The following is an 11,216-nucleotide window of genomic DNA, read 5'->3' as shown; positions in this document are numbered from 1 at the left end:
GTACCCCAGGGCAACATGTCAGGGAGGGGTGGAGGAAGTAGGACTGGCAGTGAGGAGGGGGCTGCGTCTTGCAGCAGAAAATTGGAAGCTGGCAGAAATCAGAGTCTTGGAGGTTAAGGATTGGTGAGTGGGAAAGTGAGAGGCAGAACTTTCTGGGTGGTGGAACATGTGTGTGCTGTTCCTCACCTAGGGAAGTCATGTCATCCCGTCATTCGGCAGCCTAGGGAGTCTGGTTCAGAGCTGTGATTTATAATCCAGAGTGGTCTGAAAGTGGCCAAGGCGGTGGGGCGAGAGCCAGCCAGCCCTGACTCCTGGCTCCATCCAGGTCTCAGTTTGCTCACCTGTAAAGCACACACAGAAGATGCTACACTGTGTGGCTGTTGTGGGATGAGATGTGTCCCCAGCCAAAGGCAGCTCCTCCCCCGCAGCCGCTGCTCTGTCCGTGACAGTCACTGTCCATGTTCCCTAAAGGACGGTATGAGGCTGATGCCAGGGACCTGTGGGGGGAGTGAGGAAAAGGACCGGGACCTGGAACCTCCTGGGTCTGGGCATCTGGCTGGCGGGACAGGAGGGAGGCACCAAGACGCTGAGCCACAGAATACCTGCTAGAGCCTGGTCCTCTGGGGGAGCTTGGAGTCTAGAGACCTGAAGACACCTGACAGCTGGTGCATGTCGGCTCTGGAACTTGGGGCAAGGGCTCAGGTGGGAGCCACTGTGTTAGGTTGCAAGTGGGAGCTGGGTGCACAAGGCTGCAGCTGGTCCCACACAGAAACCTGCACAGGCCTGGGCATGTGGGGTCTGAGATTCCCAAGGAGAGAGGGAGAGACATCCACCAAGGCAGGCATGTGGAGGCCACCAGCTGGAGCAGTTGTCCCCACAGCCTGCCCAGGGCCGGATCTAGTGGGATGTGGCATTTGTATGGAACCAGAGATGGCTCTGAGCCAAGGCTGGACCACAGAGCAGGCCAGGACTTGACCTCAGGTCCAGGCCAGTCCCAACTACGCAAGGAAACAAGCCCCTAGGGGTCTTGGAGCCCCCAGAGAACCAGACTGGTGGTTCTGCTCATACTAACTGCACATGTCCATTCACATGTCCTCCTCTAGCAGGTGTCCACACTAGTAGCCCTCAGAGGCTGCATGTTGAACGGTCCAGACCTGGGGTCCCCACAAGGACCCAGCTGTGAACACAGATGTGCCGTCCAAGCTCCCAGCTCCTCTTCTGCTACTGCTACTCCTCTTCTGCCTCTAGAGTCCCCTCCTTCAGGGATGAGGCCAAGTTGTGGCCTCCCACCGAGAAGACTGCATGTTGAGATAGCCTAGGCTCAGGTGTGGAAGGTGACAATGCACTGTCACCAAGCCAGGGGGCACCTCTGCTATCAACCGAAGGAGATAGAGCCAAGGCCATGGGGTCATGAGAAGCAGGAGCTGAGATGCCACTTGCAGCAGCATCCAGAGTCCTTGCAGTACCCACTCCGTGCTGGCTGCTCCTCCCTGAGGATCCGGCAGCCATGCCCTTGGCTTCCTTTCCCCCACCACCTTCTTGCTCACTGTGGTGAGGTTTACTGGTCTTGGCATGCCTAGGCCGGTGTCCATCCGGCTTTGGGCTGCTGCTTCTCAAATCAGAACCCAGGTTCGGCATTCAAAGGAGTCTCCCAACCTCCACGTGGCCCCTGGTACCTCTGAGGGCAACATTGTCCCCTTTCACCCCCAAGCAGGAGAAACCTGAAGTACATTCAGAATGCCAGCTCTTCAGTATGTCCCCAGTGCTAGCCATATCTGGAGGGAGAGGACCGGGCTCAATGCAGAGGGATGAATCACTGATGGCACAGATGGCCCTGGTGGCCTGCTGTGGCATCTCCATTGCTTGCACCGAAGTGACCCTCAGGGTCCTCCTGGCAGCTTAGGCCTGTCCACTGCAACAGCGCCCTTGCTGGACACAGCAGCACCAATATCGGGGGGTCAATTTCCCATGCCTGTTCCAAGCTCAAGGAAAAGGCCTTCTCAGTGTCCCCCAACTCGCACCACTCAGACCCAGCACCACATCCAAGGCAGCGTCTTGCCCTTGGCCTCCAATCCCTATGCAGATGGTCAGCAGCGCTGTTCCAGGCCTCTTCTGGGACCCTGGTGACTCTGCGCTCTGAATTGACACCATCGCCTGGGTATAGCTGCCCTCCTCACCCGCCCCCGCCAGCACCACGCCCAAGGGACAGCTCCTGGTGCAGCTGGACCCCTGGTACAAGGTTCTGTCTTTCAGCACCTGTACCACGTGGACAGCTCCTGCTGCCCTTCATTGTAGCTCAGCTCCACAGGGGAAGCAGGGCCTGTGATGATCAGGTTCCTTGACCTCAGCCACTCAATCTCTCGCTGACATCCACCTCTGCCCATCCATCAGCACCCTGACCCCCCATTTTCCTCCACACACATAGATCCTTGGGCTCCTGCCTGCCACGGTTAGAGGTAAAGCCTGAGGACTCACCAGCCATCCAGGGACCTGCTATGTGTCATGATCACGCTGTCCACAGCAGAAAGCAGAAAGAGGGCAGGGGCATGGCCCACCACGAGAGCGGTGTGTATGAGCCTAGGAACTGAGAGGAGTGCCTGTAGTGGGAAGTGCTGGTTCTGCCCACCTATAGGGGTGCTGGCAAGGCCTGTGTCACAAGTCCCAAAGTGTGTGACAGAGTGCTGGATATGTTATGTAGCAGCTGTGATGTTAGTCTGTCTGTCCTTCAAGTCCTGATTGCACTCCATGGGGAATGAGGGAGACAGAGGGTGAACGGGACAGCATAGAACCTCAAGACTCCAGGCCTGGACAGTAGCCATGCATGTGGCTGGCCCTGGGGAGCAGTGTCCGTCCCAGAGAGAAGGTCTGTCCCTAGCCTCTCCTCCCTGCAGCCTGGCACATCTCCACCAAGCTTCCTGACCTCTGTCTGCTAGCAACCTTCATGTTTTTGTTGGGAAGCTTTGTTAAAAGCTTCTAAAATCACAGACAGCATGAGAAGTACAGATTCCAGTAGATGGGCCCTTCCCTGCAGGGGACCAGGGCAGCGCATGTCGGCATATGTCTCCTGTTGAGCGAATCCCTGCCCCCTGCCACCTGGTGCAGTCTCCTCCTCCAGCCTCCAGCAAGCAAGATGTGGCTGGCCACTGGGCCATCGTTCCTGTGGGAGCTGCAGAGACGGTCAACTGGGCAGCCCAGGCGACACTGTGGCCTCCTAGAGGCAAGCACTGGGGCCGGGAGAATCCTGGAGGAGGGTACTAAAGTGATTCTCCGTGGCTGAGGAGTTGCTGTGCCCTGGCATTCAATGGGAGAGGCCCTTGGCCTGTGCTGCCCCATGAGCTGATGGAGGATAGGCCCTGGGCCAGAACAGGTACATGAGCTGTGTCAGTCCTGTCTACATGGCTTGGCTGTCTGGGTGTCCTCAAAACCCCAGCTTCCTTGCCTTTGAAGTGGCCTTGGTGACACCTGGCAGTCCACAGAAGGCCTTTGCAGCTCCCCCACCACCAGCAGGAGTAGTCAAGCCAAGACCTTGTTCCTAGGCACGGACCACTCTGGCTACATTCTCCTGAAATTGGCACTGGGCATGTGCCTGTGGCTTTGACCGTGGAGCTTGGTAGGGGGCCCTTGTGATGAAGTGAGCAGACACCAAGGGAAGCTGAGCACCTCTGTTGCTCTCCTGGGGCAGGGCCTGAGATATAACCCTGTTCTGTTGGATAGATAGAGGGTGAGAGAGATGGACAAGCGAATGGATGGAGTTGCACAGAACTGAGTAGATGGGTGGGTGGATGAGGAACTGGATGGGTAAGCTGGTTGACAGGCGTGTGTGAGATACCTGCCAGCCAGGAGTGAAAGGTTATCCCACCTTGGAATGCTGGTGGCTCTGGAGAAAGGGGCAGGGGCAGGGGAGGGAGCTGACCCTGGTGACAAGCTGAGGATGTGCCCAGCCCTGCCTTGGGCACTGCGTGGAGCTGAGAAACTGTGCGAGAAGCCCTGGCCAAGGCCCCTTACTGTACCCAGCCCTGCTTCTGCCACCTGTGCCTTCGCAGCTCGCGCAGGGCTGTTTCTGGGGGATTTTTTTAGATTTTCCTTTTCTGGTTAGCAGATAGGAGCTGGCTAAAAATAGCACTCTACTTGCTTCTGAGGCTCCAGCTTCCTCTCCCCACTCTCCCTGGGAGAAGATGGGGCAGGGACAGTCATCAGCACACATGTTGCCGGGCACACTCACGCTGCAGCCCACCAAGTCCAGCAGACCCCCTGTGTACCTTGCTCTCTGGGGCCACTCCCCCCACGGGGACCTGTCACATACACTCACACAGCCTTTCACACTGCTCCTAACTAAGTGAGTCCCAGACCCTGTGCCCTCCTGCTGACAGCATGGACATCAGAAAGCATTTACACACACCCCCTGCATACCCTCACCCTACACACATACACATGGCCTACAAACCCACACTCACTACACGTACTCACACACATCTCTGCACACCCTCATCCTATACACACACACCCAAAATACCCACACCCATACATGCCCTGCGCACACACACACCCTATATACCCACATTTACTGCATGCACACATGCCCTACACACTCTCACCCTGCACACCATGCAGACTTGGCTGCCTCCCCCTACACTCTCTTTATCAAGCCCTCTATCTTCCTCATGTGTGAGTGAGACTGTGCTATGGTCAGGTTCTGGAGACTCTAGACCCCCACTGAAAGGAATCTGCAGCTGTGGAAGGGACTAAAGCAGCCCCCCACCCCCTATCCCAGTGCATGCAGAAAGCCAAGTTAGCATCAGCCCACAGGGAGGAGGCAGCCTTGAGTGAGAAGTGCCTGCCCGGGTCAGACCTGATTTTGTTCACAGCCAGCACTGCTGGACCCAGCGGTGACTCAGTTCCCAAGCCCTCCTGCCGCCATGAACTGAGCCGAGCTTGTATCCTTGCTCCTTCACACAGCCCTGTGGGAAGGGGGAACTGAGGTGTAGATGGGGCTCAGAGCCCTGCCCAGGGCACACCAGAAGTGCCAGGGCCCCTCAGCCTCAGCTGCTGCTGCTGGGATGAGTCCCTAGGGAAAGTGGCCTGGAAACCCCCGTCTTCAGGAGGCTCCAGGCTCCATGCATCTTCAAGTAGGAGGATCCGGCCTCCGGGAGCTATTTTTAGCACATCCTTTGCCACTGTCCCCGCCACCATCCCTCCGTTAAGATTCAGAAAGCTGTTGATTTGGCTTGTTTTGTGGGGTTTTTTTTTTTTTTTAATTCTTCCTTCAAAGGATAGATTTCCGTCTTTGTTAACTTAACTCCCAGGAAAGGGCTGTGCCTGCATCTACCCGCCTGCCTCCTTGCAGGCACACCCACCCGTGTCCTGTTCCTGAATCCCTGCCCTGTAAGCGAGTAAAGAGGTCAGCCAAGGCCACACTGCGAAGTCGGGACAGCCATCCTTGCTGGAGCTAGGTCTGCCCGGGGCCTTGCAGGGGCCTGAGTCAGGCAGGGTCCTCTTCACTCCCCAGGCTGGGGCCCAATGAGGTTAGACGGCCACTGTAGGGTCACACAGTTTTGAAGTGGCCTCCTCCCCACCCCACCCCCACTCCCTGCCAGGCATTTATGTCTCTGCCTGTGCCATCTGGCAAGACGGCAGGACAAGTCCTATGGGAGGAAAAGCCTTGCCTGTCAGCTCCTGGGACTAACTCCCTATCGCAGCAAACCCACCAGATCAGGAGAATCCTCATCTAATTGTCCCCTGACCTCCGCTGTCAGCAACTGAAAGGCAGGGACCAAACAGGTGTCTGGAACCTTGTGACAGGATGAGTGGGCACATGGTTGGACAGAGAGGTAGGCAGGTGTGTGGCCAGATGGGTGAACGAGATTGCTGTTGATCCCAACACAGTGGTCGTTCAGTTCCTTGGTGGCCAGTGAACTTGTGCCTGCTGTTTGATCACAGATCTAGTGGCTGTGAAGCAGGCTCAGCTCCAAAGGTCGGGGAGGTAAATCATTAGTGCCTGTGAACCACACCACAGGTGGACGGAGTCCCTGGTGGCCAGCAGTGTGCTGTCATTCCCCTGTGCTGCTTGCTGTAAGCCACCTCATAGCAGCAGGGTGCAGGATCCCCAGGAGAGGTGGCAGGTGATCTAGGAGGAATGCACCTGCCGAGATTCTCATCTCAGTTCTACCACTGTGGAGCCAGTGGGGAGGCGGGGAGGGCCTGGCCACCGACCATGCCCTCTGTGAGCCTCAGTTTGCTCCCATGCTCCATGGGGATAAATGTACTGGTTCTTAAAGCAGCTGTGTATTCACCATGATGACCCAGTGTCAGCAACATGATTCTCTATGTTTCACAGGAAGTAACTTGCCTGGCCTCATGGTGAGGTGGATGGTAGATGGTCACATTCCTGACATTCACCTGGCCCACACTTGAGGCTCAGTTGCTGGTCACCAAGACCTCCTGGGCCCCACGTCAGTCCTGAGTTTGGACTAGATGGAAGGGGCAAGCCTCCTTTGTACCCTCCATCTCTAAGATGGCAGTGCCTATTCTAGAAGGTTCCCTGCCAGATGGCCTCCAGCCCCTCTCACAGGGTGGGGTGGGGAGGGTGGTCCGTCCACCTTCTTCTGTGCACTCAGCCCTAGCCATGAGCAAGGCCCCAGGCTACCAGGCCGGTCTGAAGGAGCTTAGCCTCCCGGCTGCTGCTCCACCCTTGTCACACACTGTGTGTGTGTGTGTGTGTGTGTGTGTGTGTGTGTGTGTGTGTGTGTGTGTGTGTGTCGGTGTCGCTGTGTCCAGGTCCTATACTTCCACAGAACATTGTGGTCCTGGGCAGGTAGCAGAGCATGCATTGCCAGAACCAAGCCTCTCCTGCCCAAAGCCCAGAGCTCAAGTTCTGAGACTTTTCCTGCACCTCTGGCAGCTGCTGATAGCTCTCAGCTGAAGGAAGGGAGAGAGGCAGGCACTGGTCCCAAGTGCCACACAGCCACACTCGCCCCCAGAAGGACCCAGATTCCTGGCCTGGACCCAGCCAGTCCTTTCCTATGGGTAGTGGGTAACTGTCCAAGGTATCAATTATCCCCTGACTCTTCCTCACTTGTGCTCTGCAGCAAGTGGCATCATCCCTGTGGGCCACATTCTGTGTATGAAGTGGGTCCAGCCACAACGTCCACCCCACAGCATCCTGGTGCTCAGTGGCATGCTGCCTGCCTGTCACTGGGCAGCTCTGTCAGGCGCCTCATCCTGGGAGCCGGCACAGCTCCTAGCCCCCACGGACCCTGCGTACACTCCATGTACCCAGTGTCCGCCTCCGCAGACCCCCTTTGCCATGCCTCACTGACTGAATCCCCTCTGGAGTCTGTGTTCCTGTCTTGAGGACAGGGTGGGGGAACAGGGGAGAGGGAGCAGGAGCGCATAGGTAGGGTCAGAAGTGGGGCTGCTGGCAGTTTCTGGGATGCTCTGGGTCCCTTGTGGAGGCAGCATGCCTGTCCGTGTGTGTCCCACTGGCATCCTTGAGCAACAGTCCCTTTTGTGCAGCGGGATGGGCTCCCTCCACCCCAGCAGGGTAGGGGTGGGGGACGCAGACTGCAGCATGATTGACAGATGGAGCCATGAGACAGTGGCATGAAAGGGGCTTGCCTACAGCCCACAGCTTCGGTGCAACTAGATCTACATCCTCCCTCTTAGCCCTGCCAGCCAGACCCTTCAGGGAAGGGGGCGAGTCCTGGACCAGACACTGTCCCTCTCTGTGTCCCAAGTTCCTCACCAGGAAGACAAGTTAACTCTAGAATGTCTCCAACTCTGAGATTCATGGAAGAAGCCAGATGGCAAGCAAAGGAGAGAGCAAAGGGGGAAGGGGGAGGTGGGCTGGGATGGGGGACCCGTCCCTTGTTCCTCTCCAGTCCCTCACTGCCCTCGGCCAGCCCAGGATGGCCAACCACCCAAGGACACTGGGCAGGACCAGTCCCCGTGCCAGGCCCAGCCGAGCTCAGGAGGGGCCCTTTGTCACCCAACGCTTGCCGGGGCCTCGGCCACCGGTGTTGGGTGTCCGGGCGGATTGAATTCTCCCTGGCAGTCCCATAGGTGCTGCACCCGGCAAGGGCGGCGGGCAGGCGGGCAGGGCAGGCAGGGGCTCCCAGACACAGTGACCGCTGTCTCTGGTGCTGGTCTGTGCCCCCTCCCCCGCAAAGGTGAGGGCTCCAAGGAGGACCTGTATTTAAGGGGTCCTCATGAGTATGCATGAGCTGGCTGCTCTGGTCAAGCTGCGGGTGGAGGAGGGGGCTCTTTCTCTTTCTCGCAAGCCCTGCCTGGGAGACTGAGTGTGGAAGGAACAAGGGAAAGAGAGTGTGGGCAGGCATGGGCAAGGGAGGGGCTGTGTGTGGAGTTGGTGAGGGGCAGGCTGTGTGCTTGGGAGATGGCAGCATCACTGTGCTATGTGTGTGTGCATGTTGGGGACAGTCAGAGGAAGTGGGCTATGCAGGTGTGGAGTACATAGTAGGGGTCTGGGAGGGAAGGGGAGTGAGTGGACCCAGAACCACTGCGGTGTGCACAGGTGTGTGCTATGACATAAACAGGTCAGGGCAGGTGTGTTGTGAGACTGTGCCTTGGAGAAGAAACTCTGTGGGCACCCAGGTGGGCACCAGTGACATCTGGATTGCTGTGCATGCTAATGTGCCGGGCAGGGCTGCCAGTGTCTGGGTCTATGTGTCACCCTGGTGTTCTCGGGCACCTGTCTGTGTTGTCCCCACAGGAGCCGCCACTGCTGACCATGTAGATGCCAGCTCTGGGCAGCAGCATGGGCCCCACTGGATGGAGACTTGTGGGTCTACAGCCCTGAACCCCTCCAGCCCCCAAACCTCATCCCACACCCAGCATCAGCCCTTGGTGGTGTTCTGTGCCGCAGTTGCCAGCCTGCCTCGGCCACCCAACCTCCCAGAAACCCCGCTGGCCAGTGAAGGTACGTGGAAGAGAGTCCCACGCGGCTGCCCTGTCCAGCGCTGACCCTCGGGTCCGCCCGGGAAGAGACTTCGGCAGACATGGGTGACATGACCAACAGCGACTTCTACTCCAAAAACCAAAGAAATGAGTCGAGCCATGGGGGCGAGTTCGGGTGCACGATGGAGGAACTCCGCTCCCTCATGGAGCTACGAGGCACAGAAGCCGTAGTCAAGGTCAAGGAGACGTATGGGGACACGGAAGCCCTGTGTCGCCGCCTCAAGACCTCGCCTGTGGAAGGTAAGAGCAGGAGACTCGAGCCTGAGGTGCAAGCTACCACGATACCCTGTGCTGGGAGTTCCAGGGTAGGCCCGGGGAGGGAGCCTCATTGCAGGCATGGTCAGATCCAAGCCACCTATAGAGAATGCTGGGAAGGGGGCCAAGTCGGGGATGTGTTTCGGGGTAGGCCTGGAGGGTCTGCCTGCTGCATCGTAAAGCTCAGCTCCCACCCCCTGGCTCTGGGAGGCTCTGGTCTAAGAGGCAGGACCAGGAGGGGCTCCTGCTGCCCCCTGCTAGACCATAGTGTTGAATTAGGAGTCCACCTGTGCAGCCCCCACAAAGGAATCTCTCTGGGGGGCTGCTGCGCAGCTCCTGTGGCTGCCGGGTCCTTTTCCCCTGCACAGCTAGCCTGGGACTAGGGATGTCCAGGGCTTGGGACAGCTGGGAGCCAAGGAGCCGTGGGGTTGGACAGAGCAACGGAAAGATGGGCCATGATGGGCAGGGCCTCGGACACCCCACATGTGCTGCCCTGAGGATGGGTTCCAGAGCTGCCAGCGGGCAATGAGATTTCCAGAGAGGAAACTAAAATGAGTTCATTATCAGCAGAAGGGGAAACAAAGCCCAGGTTCCAAGGGGTGACTTCACATGTGGGAGGCAGGTGGCCTCTGCATGGCTGTTCCCCCTGTGGCAAAGGAGAAATACATCTCTTGTATCCTGGCCCTGGCCATGGGCACCACTGGACGTGGACCGTGCCCACATGCCCCCAGTGTGTGTCTGCCCTCGGGTGTCAGCAGCAAAGGCTGGGACGGCTTTCCCTTCTGTGGTGGCCTAGCACACGGGCTGAGCTGGGCCAAGAGTTAGTGGTTTCTTGTTCATCCTGCTGCTGTTGGATTTGGATTCGTGTGGATGCTGGGGAGAGAGGAAGCTGTGCGTGTAGCCTAGTGGTTGAAAATGGCTATGTGTGTCCATTGGGTGGACATCAGCTCTGCTGGGCTCCCAGCCTGAGGAGGTCCCCCAGGCCCTGGCAGAAGGGTTCATGCACACCCAACTGTCATGATGATACCCGTTGGCCCATGAGGAGGCAAGGATGCCGACTGCCCTCTGCCTGTGATTGGGGATCAGGAGAGCTCAGGCGAGTGTGGGCCCTGGCTCTGGGGAGAGCGAGGTAGAGAGAGCAGATGCCTGTGAGGCCAAGCCAGGAACCTCAGATTAAGAAACTCTCCCTCCTCTTCCACCAAAAAAAAAAAAACCAAGTCCCCAGCAGTTGAACAGTACATGACCACTCCCTAGCAGGAGCAGGGCCACTCCAGGTGGGTCACTGGATCTGTCCCCTGTGTTTGCCCTATGCCCAGTACAGCACCTGGTCAGGGAGCTCAGCATTCCAGTGCCACACTGGAGTGTGGCCATAGAGTACGCAGGGTGCAGGAGGCTGCACAGCTGGGCTCAACAGCAGACTCTGGCCTCGCCCTGTCTGGTCCTCCTATTTAGATAAATATTTGGCCCCAGGCACTAATCACAGGGTCCAGGTTTACCAGCTCCAGATACAGACCCAGGTTGGCTATTCCAACAGTCCCAACCCGCCAGCCATGTTCTGCTGTGGGGAATGGGGGTGAGGGGACGTCCTGCTCATGCTGAGGATCCCGTGGCCATTAGCCTGCCACTCTCCAGCCAGATTAATGCAGGCAGATCTCTGTGACTGATGGATAGCGTTGAAAGCCTTAAAAAACAAAAAAAGTTAGCTGCTACCTGGGCCACAGGGTATGCGCCTAGCTCCCAGGGCCCCACGTTGCTGGGCCCTTCCATGAGAAGGCCAGACTCTGGTACTGACCCATGGCTGCCTTGTCCCTGCTCTGTCCCTTTGCTCCTCCACCACGGTCCTGCTCAGTGCCCATTCCTCCCTTGCCAATCCCTGTCCACACACCCCTTCCAGCCTAGCACTGCCGAGGTCTCAGTGGCTCTTTGCCGCTCTTGACCTCCTCTGCCTTCTGGGTGACCCTCCTCCATGCCCATGTTTGGAGATTGCGCCC

The 11,216-nt window shown here is 58.0% G+C and overlaps 1 protein-coding gene across 8 annotated transcripts in view; it reads left to right on the top strand.

Annotated features, from left to right (window-relative positions):
• Nucleotides 1–8,956: 8,956 nt before the first annotated feature.
• The window catches only part of ATP2B2 (ATPase plasma membrane Ca2+ transporting 2), a 71,445-nt gene continuing 69,185 nt past the window's right edge, over nt 8,957–11,216 (top strand). For 6 of the 8 annotated variants that reach the window (XM_040995191.1, XM_040995194.1, XM_040995192.1 and 3 more), the window contains exon 1: nt 9,012–9,210. In XM_040995191.1, coding sequence (XP_040851125.1) covers nt 9,012–9,210 — 199 coding nt within the window. Of the gene's footprint in view, nt 9,211–11,216 lie in introns of all 8 variants that reach the window. The other 2 variants (XM_040995189.1, XM_040995196.1) reach the window with 2 other exon arrangements.

Source organism: Ochotona curzoniae, unplaced genomic scaffold, assembly GCF_017591425.1.
Source record: "Ochotona curzoniae isolate NIBS_2020 unplaced genomic scaffold, NIBS_Ocur_1.0 contig_908, whole genome shotgun sequence".
NCBI classification, from domain to species: domain Eukaryota; kingdom Metazoa; phylum Chordata; class Mammalia; order Lagomorpha; family Ochotonidae; genus Ochotona; species Ochotona curzoniae.
Note: the sequence above shows the minus strand (reverse complement) of the source record. Positions and strands in the feature narration are given on the sequence as shown.